We start from the raw sequence: 16,166 nt of genomic DNA on the forward strand, positions 1-16,166 counted from the left end.
ATCACGATATTTCATCAATTAATATGACTGAAATTAATTTATGAATTTAAGAGGTAGGTATTACTTACGCTTCTTAAATTTAATTAACTGATTTCAGAATTTTACCTTTGTTTTTTTTTTCCCCTTCCTTTCCTGGTGGAACCGCCGCCTGATTGATTCCACGCCAAATTCCAAGCTGTGATCCAAAGCGACGAATTGTATTTGGCTCATCTCAAAATTTCCGCTAAAACTAGGGACACGTCGCTACTTTTCGCAGTTTTCACCACACCACCACACGAATAATCCAATGACGTGGCATATCGCGGTTGGCTGAGCGGGGAAAAGTCCAATGCGGCTCGGTGTCAAACTAAGCCCCTTGGCTTTCAGGAAGAGCAGGTAGTCCAACGCAAGAATCGCATTCCACCAAAGAACACGCTACAAAATTCCACATTTTCGTCGAATTCGTGCAGTTTTGGTCTCGGTCTCTCTCTCCCTCCCTCCCAAAAGAACCATCTCGGACTTCAGGTAGCTTCCTCTAGTACAGCAACGCCTAACCTTCCTTTGTTATATGGGAATCGTGATTAATTATTATCTAAAGATGTTGAAGCTCGTATTCTCATCTTAATTTTATGCATTTTTTTTTTTGAATTTGTTTCTACTTGGAGTTTTCTGCTATCATTTTGTGTTAGTTTGATTCAGTTTAGGTTGGTTCGTCTTCCATGTTTGATTGTTTCTGCTCTGCCTTTTGTGCTTCTATGTATTCTTCTAAAAGTATTGTTCCACGAGATCTCGGACAACAAGTATTGACGAACTTATGTCATTTTGATGAAAGTATGCTTCGTAATAGTAAATTGTTTGAAAATTGAGGTTCATATCTTGACCCTCTCAAGGAGATGGCCATTGTAGATAAATGGAAGAGCAATTGAGCAAATAGGAAGCCCAAATACTTAATAACTTATAAGCTCTCTAAGCATGTGCTGATTGGATGGCCATTTTTTTAAAAAAATCTTATTTCCAATTTGTTTTATGTGTTTTTCAGAGGAGTCTGCAAGTGCTGTTGTTTGTTGCTTCATTGTTTTTCAACTAGCCACCACTGATGGGAAGGGGGAGCATTTACAGAAGACGTGTGAAAGTATTTACGTTAGCTGTAATAATCTACCTTGATTATAAGGTGTGTCTTTCAATGGTTTTGACTACCATGTTGATTGACACATAATATCTCATTTCCTGAGTTTTTTTTTTACTAAAGCTGTACGTGTGTTCTTCCATGAACTTTTAAAGGCTGTACAGCAAAGAGAGAAATGGACTAACAAATCTAAAAGATCTGCTTTATGGGAAAAGGCTCATGAGCGCAATGCTAAGCGTGTACTCAGTTTGATGATAGAGTTAGAAGGTTTGTGGGTGAAACTTGGACAGTACTTATCCACACGAGCAGATGTTCTTCCTCATGCATATGTATCTCTTCTGAAGCAGTTACAGGATTCTCTTCCTCCACGTCCTTTGCAAGAGGTTATAAGCTTTTTAAGTTTGAAGTTATAGGGAGAATTGCGTGTGTCTATCTCTCCCCTTTTTCCTGTTACGACTTGCATAAGAATGTTAATTTCTTGTGTTCAGAATTTGAAATTTCCCTCACAAAAATGCAGTCAATGAAAAATTTCTTAAGATCTCAATCTGGATTTTTGCATGGGAAACGTGTTTGTGACTTGAATCTCATTGTGGTATGGAATTCATGGAAAGTTTGGGTTTTTTATGTTGATAACAGCGGGTGAGGCTGTGGTCTGTAAACTACACATTGGAAGTGCCTTAATTGCCTGTGTTGTGACGGTTGGAAGCAATCTCTGTTGTTTTATCCATATAGAATCTTTGATCTATATGCCATTAGTCAAGAAAATGGGTTTTCGGGCCTCGATATATGCAGTGAAAAATAATCTTTTCCTATCAAACCAAGGCAGGATAAAGACTGTTCAATCAAGAAATGAGAAATTTCTGTGGTTGTTTTTCATGAGCCTTGAAAGCGAGTCTTAACTCAATATGGATCAATTTGTGGACAGAACCTTCTGAGATATCAGAAAACATTATACACCATTGTCTTTGTAGATATTAAATGTTGGGAGCAGTTTGCTCCCGATGAAGTTATTGGGGCAAGGTCCTCTTGTGATGGGACCCATTTTCTAAGAAATGGATATATTATCCTGATGAGTACAAAGAATCACGAGTCTCATTCATCATAGATGGAGTGTTTACATTACCATTAGTGGAGAAGGTACAATATCAATTTCTGTTTTTGTGTGAGGGTTTGTTGGCCAAGGTGTCATTTGAACCTCGTGGAAGATATCATGTGAAACTTTTAAATTTTTATATTGTAATCTTCCAGTAATATGAAATCAGTATTCACATTTTTATAAAAAAAAATCAGTTTACATTTGAAATAATTGCTGTTTCCTATTGTCTTGTAGTTGATTTGAAAACATAACAGTCTGTTGTGTACATTAACATAGACCGTGCTTGTGTTTTTTTGTTTGTTTTCCCACATCTAAAGAACCTAGATGTTGGCTGAGTAGAAATGTGTTTTCTTCTCTATCGCAGGTTTGCCAGACTATAGAAAGTGAACTGGGGGAACCCTTGGATGATCTTTTCTCATATTTTGACAAGAATCCTTTGGCAACTGCATCAGTAAGATTTTTGAACTCGATTGTGTAGTAGGAAAAACAATGGGTGCCCACTTTGGGTTGAGATTATTATTTATTTATGTGTTCTGGAAATATCTAATTGATTGCGCCTTTTATTTTATGCAGATAGCTCAAGTCCACCGAGCGACTCTTAAAAGTGGGAAGGAGGTGGTTGTTAAAGTACAGCACGAGGGCATTAAGACAATCATATTGGAGGTTCCATATGACTTGGCTACTTTGATGTTGCATTGAAAGTAACAGTTGTAGTCATTTTATGTTTGTTGGGCATGCTATTGTATTACAGGACTTAAAGAATGCAAAGTCCATTGTTGACTGGATAGCATGGGCAGAACCGCAGTATGATTTTAATCCCATGATAAATGAATGGTGCAAGGAAGCTCCAAAAGAACTTGATTTCAATACTGAAGCTGGTATGATTAGCAGTTTTACAAATATTTAGTCAAGGAAAGTTTGCCAATTCATAGCACTAATATCGGGAAAAATGGCGCTTACCAAAAAAAGGAAAAAAAAAAAAGGCTATTTTATTTTGTCATGAAAAAATTTATAGATGGACCTTTGGGCTAAATTTGGGAGAGGGAATTGTGTTCTTATGAGAAATCTGGAAGTGAAGAAAATAAATTTTTAATCTCTATACTTTGCAGTTTGCATGAGTATATTGTTTTGCTTATTTGATGACATATTGAGAAGTGGTGATGGTGGAGTGGTGAGGTTTGCAACAGCGGTAAGGTCATTTTACAACGCTGGTGGTGGCAAATGGTTGATGGTGATTTTGTTAGTGTGGTAGTTGATGTTACAATTTAGATGGTATAATAAGTGCTGCCGATGGCAGTAGCAGCAGCTGCAGTGCATAGCAGTGAAAGCCAGTAGCAATTGTGACACTTTTGCCGGTCATGGTGCCATGATGGTGACAGAAACAGTGTTGTAATTGGTAATCCAACCATAGTGGGCTTGGAGGTCCTAACCCTGATACCACGTAAATTTTAGGATACTTGGACTGGCCGGCTCCCCATACCAAGTAAATCACAGGTTATTAATGTGCTGAGTAAAACCTTGGTCCCCAATTGGAAAGATTCATCCCAAGACAAAGGGCGATAGATGGTTGGCAATAATGCTACTGCTGTTGTTCATCCTTATTCATGTGAGGAGTTTTGGAAGTTCAATTTGGATTCAGTTCAATTTATCTTGGAGATGGCTTTCAACACTACTTTTGGAGACCCTCCTTATTGACCAAATAACGAGGATTTATAATTTTCATTCATGGCCTACACCGGATTTGTTAATTCATTTCTAATTCATAATCTTATATATTCAGCTTTTCTGAGTTCCTTATTTTTTTTCACATTAACAGTTATCTTTGTCTTATAGAGAATACTAGAACAGTGTATAGAAATCTTCACTGTAAAGACAAGCACGAAATGATGGAGCCTGCAAATCAAGTGGATGTTCTGATGCCTGAAGTTATTCAGGTGTTGTATTTGTCCAACCTAATTAGATGCCTAACCTGAATGTTAGTACAATTCAGATTTTGTGTTAGACCTCCTAAGTTCCAGAAATTTGTCAATCTCTATTTCTCATGATATCATTACTATGAATTATGAGCAAATTCCTATGAATATGATTTATATATTTGTACTCATGCAATTATAGGCATATTTCCTGATAACTTCGTAGAATAATGCTTGAGACCCTCAAAATATGATCCCTATTTCAACCCCAATTAATGTGGAGTGTTGGATGTTAAGTGGGCCCTACATGTATATTTATAATCAATGGCTATTTCACATGCCACATAGATTTGGGGGTCATATTTGTGATCGTATCATCAAAACCTTTCCCAAACACTACCTTATTATTATCACCTATTGAAGATGGCCGGAGGCCCAAAGTCATCTGAAGATTATGGAGCTGTAAAAAGTTAATACCTTCGATCTTTGAAGTTTTCACAACTATTTCTAGTAAAATACATCATGAAAATATTTTTTTGCTATTAAAAAATATATTAAAGATATGATTTAAATGATAACTTATGTCATTCTTTCTTACGATGAAGGGCGTCGCCTGATCACTTTCACATCTCACTCTGCATTTTGTTGTTCAGTCAACTGAGAAGGTTCTCATCTTAGAGTACATGGATGGAATTCGTTTGAATGACTCTAAGTCTCTTGAGGAGTTTTCTATTAACAAACAAAAGGTTGTGGAAGAAATTACTCGTGCATATGCTCATCAAATATATGTTGATGGATTTTTTAATGGTGACCCACATCCTGGTAATCTCTCTCTCTCTTGCCTTTATCTTCATTCTTGTTTTTTTTTTTTTTTTTTTTTTAATTCAGTTTGAAAATAGTGTAATCATTATGACACTAACCAGTAGCTTCTTTTGATCTCAAAATATGATATATGTTAAATTTTGAGATTTGAAATTTTCGATTTCGTTGATACTTCCTTTGGCCTTTTTACTGCAGGAAATTTCCTTGTGAGCAAGGAACCTCCTCATCGTCCAATTCTTCTTGACTTTGGACTTACAAAGAAGTTGTCAGGCTCTACAAAACGAGCACTGGCAAAAATGTTCTTAGCATCTGCTGAGGTTTGTGTGGTTTCTCTTCCATTTTTTTGACTAATATTTTGATGAGAATCGCGACTTAGAAATGGGTTATTGAAATTAGTTACTTGAAATTGTTAGCACCTAATTTCTGGCAGTAGAAAAAAATATTCCAGTTGCATTTTCAGTTTGGATTTATCAAACACATGTGATGCTACATGTAACAGGGGGACCATGTTGCCCTTCTGTCTGCTTTTGAAGAAATGGGTCTTCGGTTGCGTGTGGATTTGCCAGAGCAGGCAATGGAGGTAACGACTGTATTTTTTCGTGCCACAACGCCCGCAAACGAGGCTCAAGTAAGTCCACAGTGCTCGCTTTTTAGATTTTCTTTACAGCATCTAATCTAAACTTACAATGATTTCTATTATGCTTAGGAAAACGTAAAATCTTTGGCTGAGAAAAGAGCAAAAAATCTGAAGGTCGTACAGGAAAAGATGAAACTTAATGAAAAAGAAGTTAAACGGTTTAATCCTGTAAGTACTTCATCTCCTCCATCACTACGTTCCTCTGGCATTTTGCTTTTGACTGTTTTTCCATTTAAATCATAGTAACAACTTATGTTCCCAGATTGATGCATTTCCTGGTGATATTGTAATATTTTTCCGGGTCCTCAACCTTCTTAGAGGTCTGTAATAAAAAACTTGATTTCTTCTTGTTGATTTAAACATTCAGTATCTTTTCTCCTTAAACTTATTTTATGACACTGGTTTAGGTCTTTCATCTATGATGAATGTTCACATAGTTTATATAGAAATCATGAGGCCATTTGCTGAATACGTTTTACGAGGGTGAGCCATTCAGGACCTTTTGTTTCGTTTTTTCAGCAGTTTTGCTTCTTCTTTTTTTTCATCACTTGTTGGACTGTTGATTGCACTTATCAGAGACATTAGTAAGGGACCAGCAGCAAATGGACAATGGATTTATAATTCTCCTGTGCACTCTGATGTGGAGGGGAAGCTGAGGCAGCTCTTAGTTGAGCTGGGGAACGATGAAAAAATACTAGGAATCCAGGTTTTCAGTTCTGTCAAATTGGTTGCATATGATAACATGATATCTTAATGATCTCTTTCTTTTATCATTATTTGTTTATAAGGACATATTATTAGGATTCCAAAGAATTCAATCCTTCTGAATCTGATATCAAAAAAATAAAAAAGTTGGATTAAATTTGGCATTTATTTAGATAATTTTTTTCTTATTTCCTTAGGTGTGCGCTTACAAAGATGGAGAGGTGGTTATTGATACTGCTGCTGGGGTGCTTGGCAGATATGATCCTCGCCCAGTTCAGCCCGATAGCCTGTTTCCTGTTTTTTCTGTGACAAAGGGAATCACAGCAGGAATGTTACATTGGCTGGTGGACCATGGGTATGTAATAGTATTTCTGTCCTTTAAGCTGCATCTCATGAAATAGTCTGATGAATCATCTGAGCAATTAAAGCATATAATTTTTTGTTCATTTAAATATCAATGCCAATGCATGCTTGCTCTGAAGAAAACTATGCACTTTACTTTTGTCCAACCGATGTCCATGTATACAAATCATTAAAAAAAGGAGGTCCATATGGACAGTAGTTGTTATTCACAACTACACATGTGGGTTGAATGGTAGTCCCCGCCACTTAAAAAAAAAAAGAAATTTAGTAGAATTTGTATACCAACATTGATTTAGTTTGCTTTTCCAAAAGAAAATGTTCTTTTGGATGACGATTTCAACCAAATAATGTGTTCAAAAACATTGGTCAGATCATCAAATGTTTTGCTTTATACCGTTTGTTGAATTATAAGACACTGCATTCATCTGGTTCATGAACTTGAATCATTCTATTTTGGAATTTCATCTCAAGTTTTTAGTTAAGTCATTTTTTCAGACGGAATTTGAGTGTGATATGAAATCTCGGGTTTCTTTCTGATATTTGTTTGGGCAATTATTTGGATTGTTTTGGCATATAATAAAGAGAATATGCTAACCATGATGCATAGAGTAACTATGTTAGAAAACTCCTTTGTAAAGTTTAATTCGTTAGCCCTTCAGCACTGGTATCTTCTTCGACTGGGCACAATTTTGAGATGGTATTTATAATTAGACAAAGGACTGTTTGAAGATATTCATTTCAGTTTTTATATTTGGGAATTATCTTCTTTGGAGGCGCAACTGTAAGAATGAATTTATGTGAATTCTGCTGCGACTTGAGAGTTGAGGGTATTGCATTTTAAATTTCGAAGTTAAGAAAGTTCTGTTGGGTTTTATGGCGTAACACTCTAACAACAAATTTATGGGAATTCTGATGTGAGTTGAGGGTACTGCATTTTAAATTTGAAAGGTAAACAAAATCTCTTTGGGTTTTATGATGACCATGGAATCTTAAGCATGGAGATTCAGTGTTGACTTTTCTTATTAACTTGATTTGATCAATTCTCGCTAATGTTTCGAAAGTCTTCAAACCTTGAGTTACTTTTTCTCTCACATTGTGCATATTAACTGCAGAAAACTCAAGCTTGACGAAAATATTTCTAGTATTTGGAGAGAATTTGGGACAAATGGAAAAGAGCTCATAAAGGTCAAGATTTATGTCTCATTTGACCTTTTTACTGAACATGTTCCATACTTCCATTACTGTTAGTAGCTCATAACTTCATAATATGTACTCAATTATTGTGTGCTTTTTTGTTTCTATCTTAGGTCCATCATGTGCTCAATCATACTTCTGGTTTGCACAATGCCCTAGCAACACTTAGGGAAGAAAATCCCTTGCTATTTTGTGAGTGGGATGAATGTTTGAGTCAGATTGCTATGTCAGCACCAGAAACTGAACCTGGCCAGGAGCAATTGTATCACTATTTATCTTTTGGCTGGCTTTGCGGCGGAATAATTGAGGTATTATCTCTTGATCTTTGATTCGTAAATTCAATTCTTTACATATCATCTAAATTTGTTGAACTGGTTCCATGGGATACAGACTACAGAGAGAGGTAATAAAAGAGGTAAAACAGAGGATAGTAGGAGTTAATCTTAACTTGCTCCACTGTTCTTATTGGTTACACGTAAAATATGTGTTTATCATTGGTGACCAATGACCAGTTATAAAGACAACAAAAGAGCAAAAGAAAAATAAAAGAGAGAGCTAGAGATGGAGAAATACATTTGACAGACTGAAGCTTTGCTAGTCATTCTCATGATGGATTACTTGAGGGATTGAGATGCTCCTAATGACTGATTATAAAAAAGACAAAATTGAAAGGAGCAAAAAGGGAAATAGACAATAGAGTGAGATACAATGAAGAAAGAGAGAGGATCTTTCCCTCCTGCAATTCTCATGGTCCCAACCGATGAGTCCTCCCAATCTCCAGCCACTTGACCCCAATAGTGACCAGAAGTGACAATACACACTCACACAACATTTCATTGCTAGGCCTTGATGACTGTACTTTTGAACTCCTTTGTATTCCCAAATATTCCCTCCCTGCCCTTCTTGCTAATAAGGTTTGAAATGAAACAGCATGCATCTGGAAAGAAATTTCAGGAAATCCTTGAAGAAGCATTTATCCACCCCCTCAAAATTGAAGGCGAGATGTATGTTGGAATTCCTCCAGGTACATGACATTCCATTTGTTAATGATAATATTACTTCAAAAGTGAAAACGCTGTTCTAATTTTTATTTTTAAATGAACTATCCAAAAAGGAGATAAAATAGAAGCCTACATTATAGACTCAAGTCTGCACAAAGAATTGCATCTCTTTCAAGTAGATTATAGTTTGATACTGATGTTTATCATTGAACTGGTTTTTTTTACTACTTGTACAGTCTTGGACTTTCTCTTCAATTTTTGACTTTTTAATGGTTTTCATTATCTTCACCAGGTGTGGAATCTCGGCTTGCAGCTCTAACTGTAGATACAGATGATGTCAGGAAACTCTCAGCTATTAGTAGTCGTGTTGATTTGCCCTCCACCTTTCAGCCAAGTAGAATTTCCCAATTGACAGCAACCCTGCCAGCTTTATTTAACATGCTTAACATTCGCCGTGCCACTATACCTGCCGCCAACGGACATTGCTCAGCCCGTGCACTAGCGCGTTACTACGCTGCCCTAGCTGATGGAGGTGTTACCCCACCACCGCATACCTCTTCATCCTTGCCACCACTTGGCAGCCATCCGCACATTCCTAAATTTTCTTCAAAGACGGCTCCCAAAAAGCAAAGAGGTAACAGAAGTGAGGAGGCAAGTTCTGGTGCAGATAACAAAATAAATGGTTATGAACGGAAACTAAAGTACCACATAAGTTTTCTTGATGGGAAGCGTAGTAGAGATAGTAAGGATGATAGTCATGCCAGACTTGTTGGTGATGGTAGCCATAGTTGTACCAATAGCTCTAGTGCAAGTGACAACATCGCTAATGACGATATTCCTCAAAACAAGAATGGCAGCAAGATTTTCTGTAACCCTAAAATCCATGATGCATTCATGGGTGTAGGAGAGTATAGGAATTTGGCCCTTCCTAATGGAAAATTCGGACTAGGGTTTAGGAGGATTAGTTCTGGTGATGGGTCCTTAACTGGCTTTGGGCACTCAGGACTGGGGGGATCCACAGGATTTTGCAACATAGATAACAGGTTTTCTATTGCGGTAACAGTTAATAAAATGTCATTTGGTGGTGTAACGGGAAAGATTGTTCAGCTGGTATGTTCAGAGCTAAATATTCCATTGCCTGAGGAGTTTTCCGGACTGGGAGACAGAGGAGCCGACTCAGGGATAAATTTGGCACGACCTCTAATTAACTGAGGGTAGGTGAAATATTTTGTTCCCTTTCCTATTTATATTGCCATTTGTATCTCTCATGCTTGACAATATCCAAGCAGAAAAATCAAATACACGCAAACTCAACTCAGGACACTTGAATGGATTAATTTATGATTTGATATTTTATAGACTTGCATTATACAGAGAATTTGGTAAAGGCAGTGTATTTATTATTATACTCATGTATTCGTTCACTGCTATTTTATTCTGTCTATCTTTACTCTAAGAATGATACTGGCCGTAGTTTCATATGCAGGGCAGGGGTTTTTGTTTTCCTACTTTATGTAGAAGGATTGTGAACAATGAACAATCCATATCAAATATGCGATTTAACTTTTCTTGCAGTGTAAATTCTGTCAAGTTCCTGATTGGCCGGCCACTCAGTATCATCTCAAATTTTTTTAGGTTATGTATTTTAGGCTGACATTATCAGAAGAATCTCCAATCCATTATATTATATTAGTAGCAATAAAAAATATGGATTCAAGGAGGAGTTAGATGAAAGTATGATATTAAATAGAAATGAATGATAAAAACGAATATATGTTGTAGATTATATCCGTACATTAGTCCTACCACCTGTTAGTGTCAGTCAACCCTACCACCTGACACAACACCAAGACCAAGCTAAGCTAGTGCTAGTTATTAGATTAAAACTAGTTGCATGCTTGCGCTTCGCGTTACATATAATTAATTTAGAAAATAAAGATTTTTGATAATTTTTTGATATTTTATTATCATGATGAACAACAGAGCTTAAATTGTAGAAAATGGAGATAATTGATGAAAGTGTTTCTTAGCACAGGTTCAATTTTATTTTATTTTATTACATGTGGCAAGAATTTAGCCATACAGAAGTAGATGTGACAGCTTCTAAAGCATTTCAGTATTTTGTAATACAGTTATCTTAATTATATGATTATGATTGTTCAATTGCTTAGCCGTTACTTTTCATTATTTTACCTTTTTTTTAACACTTTTTGTTGTTCCTAATAGTATTTATGCACATTTAATTGATGCTTAGCAATTAATTTTCATTATTTTACCTCTTTTATCACTTTTGATTGTTCCTAATAGTATTTATGCACATTTAATTGGTGCTTAGCCGTTATTTTCATTATTTTAAATCTTTTATCACTTTTTGTTGTTCCTAATAGTATTAATGCACATTTAATTGGTTATCATTGAAATAGCGTTGATTTTCGTGTAATTAACATCTTTAATATTATGTTTATTTAATTTTTTAACATCTTTAACATTATGTTTTTTTTAATATTTGGTGGGTCTTTATTATTAGCATTGATGATTTTCCCATAATTAAGGGGGAGCTTTTTATCCCTCTCTTTGCTATTCTCTACAATTCAAAGGGAAGCATCCTTGAGGCCTCCATTTTTTACATTTTTTATCACTTTTTGTTGTTCCTAATAGTATTTATGCACATTTAATTGGTTATCATTGAAATAGCGTTGATTTTCGCGTAATTAACATCTTTAATATTATGTTTATTTAATTTTTTAACATATTTAATATTATGTTTATTTAATATTTGGTGGGTCTTTATTGTTAACACTGATGATTTTCCCTTAATTAAGGGGGAGTTTTTTACCCCTCTCTTTGCTATTCTCCACAATTTAAAGGGAAACATGTTTGAGGCCTCCATTTTATATATATAAATTGATGATTGATTGATAGGGACTTTGATGTAAATGTTATCACGTAGAGATATGTAAATTGCGAAAAAAGATGCCTAACCTCATGAGATGGCATCTAATTCTAATCTGTAATGGAACGAACCTTTTTGCCATAATAATGATGAGATCCAAATCTGTTAGATCCACGTAATTAATATGAGCTGCATTAATGCATGCACCAACATTAACAAATAGCAAATCGTAGAGTAATACTCAGCTATCAAAACGCGGTTTCTGCTTCTAAAATACTACCATTTCTATTACCTTATTATACTAATTATGATCTGATCTTATCTGATCTGATGAATGTATCAAAACACCTTTCTTGGGTTTAGAAAATCATGCATGCATCGTCCCACAATAAACTTTATAATTTACCGCAATAAATAATAACTACTACCATTGTAAGTTAAAAGTTAAGGACTTCACTTTCAATTTTCAATCACAAGCAGTCTGCGGTATATAAAGTAATCACACTGTAGTGAAGGCAGGTGGAGAAATATACCTGCACAAGATTTCTTTCTTTGTTTCCTGTGTTTTCGGTCTTTCTTTGATTGGTATACAGAAAAATGGTGGGCATGGCTGGAGTATTATGCACTAGAGTGATTGGAGACTTTATAATTTACCACAATAAATAATAACTACTACCATTCTAAATTAAGTAAAGGACTTCACTTTCAAATCAAGCAGTCTGCGCTATTTAAATTAATCGCACTGTGTAGTGTAGGCAGATGGAGAAATAAGCTTGCACAGGATTTCTTCTGTTTCTTTCTTTGTTTCTGTTTTTCAGTCTTTCTTTGATTTGGGTGTTGGAGTGCTTGGGATTGGATGAGGGATGGGATTTGGGTGAGGGTGAGGTTGAGAAGATGTTGAAAGCTGTGGATATTAACCTTGATGGAAAGCTTGATTTCAATGACTTTGAATTGATGATGGGATAGAACAACTTTAATTTTGTTTTATTATATATATATTTCAAATACTGGTTTTTTTTTTCCCCTCAGAACAGACCATCAATCCATATCTCTCGAACTGTGATCACAAACAAATCCTGAAGAGAGTTTGATTCGATGGCAAATTCAACAGGCCAACATTGATATGTGTGGAACAACAAACCAATGAAGTCCTCATACTTCACTAAAATACTGTAATATCAGACTAAAATGATGGCATTATATTGAATCCGATTACCATCATGAGACATGCCAAGACAATGCAGGACATTAACAGCTAGCTAGCTAGAGACAACCAGATTCTCAAGGCCAAATGTCAGATACGCAGCTTCCAGAATCACTCATGACTACTCTGCTCTTGAAATTGCAATTGTTATTGATATCAGCATTCGCGAGTCCAAGAGGTGAATTCTGCCCTGAAACCGTCTCTCCGCCATAAGAAGCACCATCTCCATGGACAGTGATTGTGGGTGAGACATTCGCCAGGCGACATAGACTCTGAGAACTAAGTAGGTTAGAGGGATTTAAATGATTTTGCAGAAGTTGATTCAAACTACACCCTCTGGCAACCATGTCTTCTGCTAACTTCACCTGAAATTGATTCCGGATCCCACATTTAAATTTCGTAAGATTAACCAATTTAGAAGTTTCTGATTAGGTAAGCAGATACCCAATTATTCAATTTTTCCGATTAGGTAAGCAGATACACAATTATTCAATCTTTCAGTGATTTCTCTCTGTTCCACGTTGGGTTTTAGTAGAAGACTTTTGCATACCTTTGCTCTCAAAGCTTCTACACTAGATTTAAGCACTCGATTATCAGTGTCAGCCTCACGATACTGGTGCGTGGCACCTGTAAGGTGCTTGTATAAAGATGAATTTTCGCCTGTCAGTTGCTCAACCTAATAGCAGGAAGTAAAGAAATTAAAATTCCATATTTATTTAGGCCTATGTGGACAAAGTATTCATTTGGATCATCACAAGTCAGAAGCACAAACACTAAGAGATCACAGTTTATAAACCTGAAATTCAAGATCGGCCACATGGGCTTGTTTTCTTCTTCTTGATCTCCTTGCAGACTCTCTGTTTGAGACCATCCTATAATTAAACAAAAAAAAAAAAAAAACATGTTCAAAGCTGGATATGTCAAAGATACATCTTTATAGAGAGAGATGATAAAGTGCTGATTACCGTCGAATTCGCTTCAAATCAGTTGGGTCCGTACTCTGTTCACAAGGCCCTGCTTCGATTTCTCTGTCTTCATCATCTGATTGTTCCCTTGAGGATCCACTGGTAGTTACATTAGCTTTGTCTTTAGGCTCCGTAGTTGAGATCGGACTGCCAACTGATCAATAATCCATTGTTCAGAAAATAATTAACCCACAAAGAAAGTAACATTAACATGCTAATCAGATCATCAACAGCATAAGAAGTTAGGTTCCTTTCATGCATATATGCATTCATATACAGATATCCCTTACTGCATACCACAAATTGATGACTGGGAATCAATTCCCGCTGAGACACTGGATTGTCCGGGTTTGAGGTTTTGCGACCACGAAAAGGTTACTGCAGGTTGTTCACTACAACTTAAGAAGTCATTGAAAATATCCTGCATATATATTCAAATAAGAAATCAATAACAGAAGTTATCAAGGATCACAACATTCCCAATCCCTATGATATTATATGGTAATAATTCAGTTGGTACAACCATCATGATCATATGATGACTTTGATTAAGATTTAAGAGGAAAGATATTGGGATTGATTATTATGTTTCATTTTCACCACTTATTGATCACTAAGATTAATTAATACGCTAACAAATTCCAACCTCAGCACTTTTTGTGAGGGAGTGGATGAATATGGATTGGTCACAATTCACAAACTTACAAAAACAGTAATTTGTCTTGAAACCTAACATTTCTTGCCTCAGCTTCGCTGACCACAACCCACTACATGCTTTAACTTGGCACTCCCCAAATCAAGACTTGAAGCACCAAACCAAAACCCAATCACCAAAAACATCATCTTCTCTTGTTCGGCTGTAAAAGAAAATACGAGTATATATATATATATATATACGGGGAAACACAGTAATGGAGTGCGACCAGACAAAACTTATGAGCAGTAGTATACTCTTCCTTTTGCAGGTTCTCAAAGAAAAGAGTATATCTACGCAAAATATACATATACACATACGCGCAGACACAGTGATGAAGAATTATTACCGAACCCAGGTCACCATAAAGCTGGTTTCCGCATGCACGAGTATATATATATATAAAACAAAATCTAGGTATATATAACACATGTACGTACTACTGTACTAGTGTAGAGTAACAACACCTGAATCACCAGAACACCCTTTGGGCTTTCCTGTTCGGAAATAAGAAATATATATAATATATGACACAAGCTGACCAATCAAATTAACAAGAAAAATGCTAGGATTCTGGCATGCCACGTCAGCGAAGAGACTCTGCTGACGGGAGTGTGAAAACGAAAGACAGTCGGAGGAGAGAAGTAGAAAACTGACTGACCTGGTTCCTGAAGAGGAAAGCAAGATCATCGGCGAAAATCCCGTCGCAGTAATCAGGGAAGATTTTTCCGTTGATGGTGTTATGCGAAAGAGTGGTGTTGCTGATCGCTTCTTTCTGTTCCATCATCGCATCACTTAATGCCTGCCTACACACACAGAACCAGAGAGAGAGGAGGGAGGGGGGGGGGGAGCTTCCATGTGAATAAAAGAATCGTTAAATAGAGAGTAGAGACCGAGAGGCTGACGTTAAAAAGTTTAGTTTTCAACTGCTTTGAAATTACCGTCAAGTCCTTGGTTGCTTCTTCTTTTTACGACCTTTCATGAAATTATTTTTTTTTGAGGGTGAAACTCCATCATTGCATTCCATGGGAGCAAAAGTTAAACTTCACATCACGACAACAGCTTAAAAAACTACAAACACCTGATAACACTGCACTATATCGTATTACACCAGATTACACCGACCTACCCTGAGATATATTCAGGAAGACTAAACAAACAAACATAGGAAAAAAGCAAATGGTTATGGATCAAGATTCCATACTTTTTTTTCATTAAGAGAGATCGATTTCCACAAGATCTAGGATTGCATTATTATGCACCAAATATGTACCTCCGAAACACACTAGAAATAATTGTTGATCAAGAAATCTTGACATATAGATGAGATCTAAATTTTGAGTGAAGAAAACCTGAATCATAACTTTATTTAACACAGAACAAAGATATGATAGTAGACACATCTGGGGAGGAGGACAAAAGCGAAAGGCTCAAGTAGATCTACATTAGGGAGGAGGACGAAAGGCGAAAGGCTCGTCACCGTCCTCCTCGTCCCCTGAAATTTTTTTGTTTTTAAACCTTTCATGAATTAGTTAGGCCGATTCTCAAATTTTCTATTATACATCCCATCCCAT

The 16,166-nt window shown here is 36.2% G+C and overlaps 2 protein-coding genes across 3 annotated transcripts; one reads left to right on the forward strand and one right to left on the reverse strand.

The window, feature by feature from the left end:
- The first annotated feature begins 215 nt into the window (after positions 1 to 215).
- LOC119993133 lies at positions 216 to 10,266 on the forward strand. Its single transcript, XM_038840079.1, has 19 exons — positions 216 to 504; positions 1,019 to 1,150; positions 1,261 to 1,488; positions 2,566 to 2,652; positions 2,775 to 2,864; positions 2,953 to 3,079; positions 4,035 to 4,135; positions 4,768 to 4,936; positions 5,132 to 5,253; positions 5,436 to 5,564; positions 5,643 to 5,741; positions 5,836 to 5,893; positions 5,981 to 6,056; positions 6,150 to 6,279; positions 6,476 to 6,633; positions 7,754 to 7,826; positions 7,949 to 8,143; positions 8,766 to 8,859; positions 9,129 to 10,266. The coding sequence occupies exons 2-19, from the start codon at positions 1,076 to 1,078 to the stop codon at positions 10,046 to 10,048; spliced, it is 2,931 nt and encodes a 976-aa protein (XP_038696007.1). The 5' UTR covers positions 216 to 504; positions 1,019 to 1,075; the 3' UTR covers positions 10,049 to 10,266.
- A 2,484-nt stretch (positions 10,267 to 12,750) lies between these two features.
- LOC119993223 (basic leucine zipper 9-like) lies at positions 12,751 to 15,452 on the reverse strand. 2 transcript variants are annotated; one of them, XM_038840242.1, is made up of 7 exons: positions 15,254 to 15,452; positions 15,060 to 15,089; positions 14,196 to 14,319; positions 13,899 to 14,052; positions 13,730 to 13,805; positions 13,484 to 13,609; positions 12,751 to 13,298 (listed from the first exon to the last, which is right to left on the reverse strand). In XM_038840242.1, the coding sequence occupies exons 1-7, from the start codon at positions 15,377 to 15,379 to the stop codon at positions 13,011 to 13,013; spliced, it is 924 nt and encodes a 307-aa protein (XP_038696170.1). In that variant the 5' UTR covers positions 15,380 to 15,452; the 3' UTR covers positions 12,751 to 13,010. The 2 variants fall into 2 exon arrangements, with proteins under 2 accessions (XP_038696170.1, XP_038696171.1); XM_038840243.1 differs by lacking the exon at positions 15,060 to 15,089.
- Between the last annotated feature and the right edge of the window lie 714 nt (positions 15,453 to 16,166).

The sequence above is a fragment of the Tripterygium wilfordii genome, chromosome 23 (assembly GCF_013401445.1).
Source record: "Tripterygium wilfordii isolate XIE 37 chromosome 23, ASM1340144v1, whole genome shotgun sequence".
Taxonomy (NCBI): Eukaryota; Viridiplantae; Streptophyta; class Magnoliopsida; order Celastrales; family Celastraceae; genus Tripterygium; species Tripterygium wilfordii.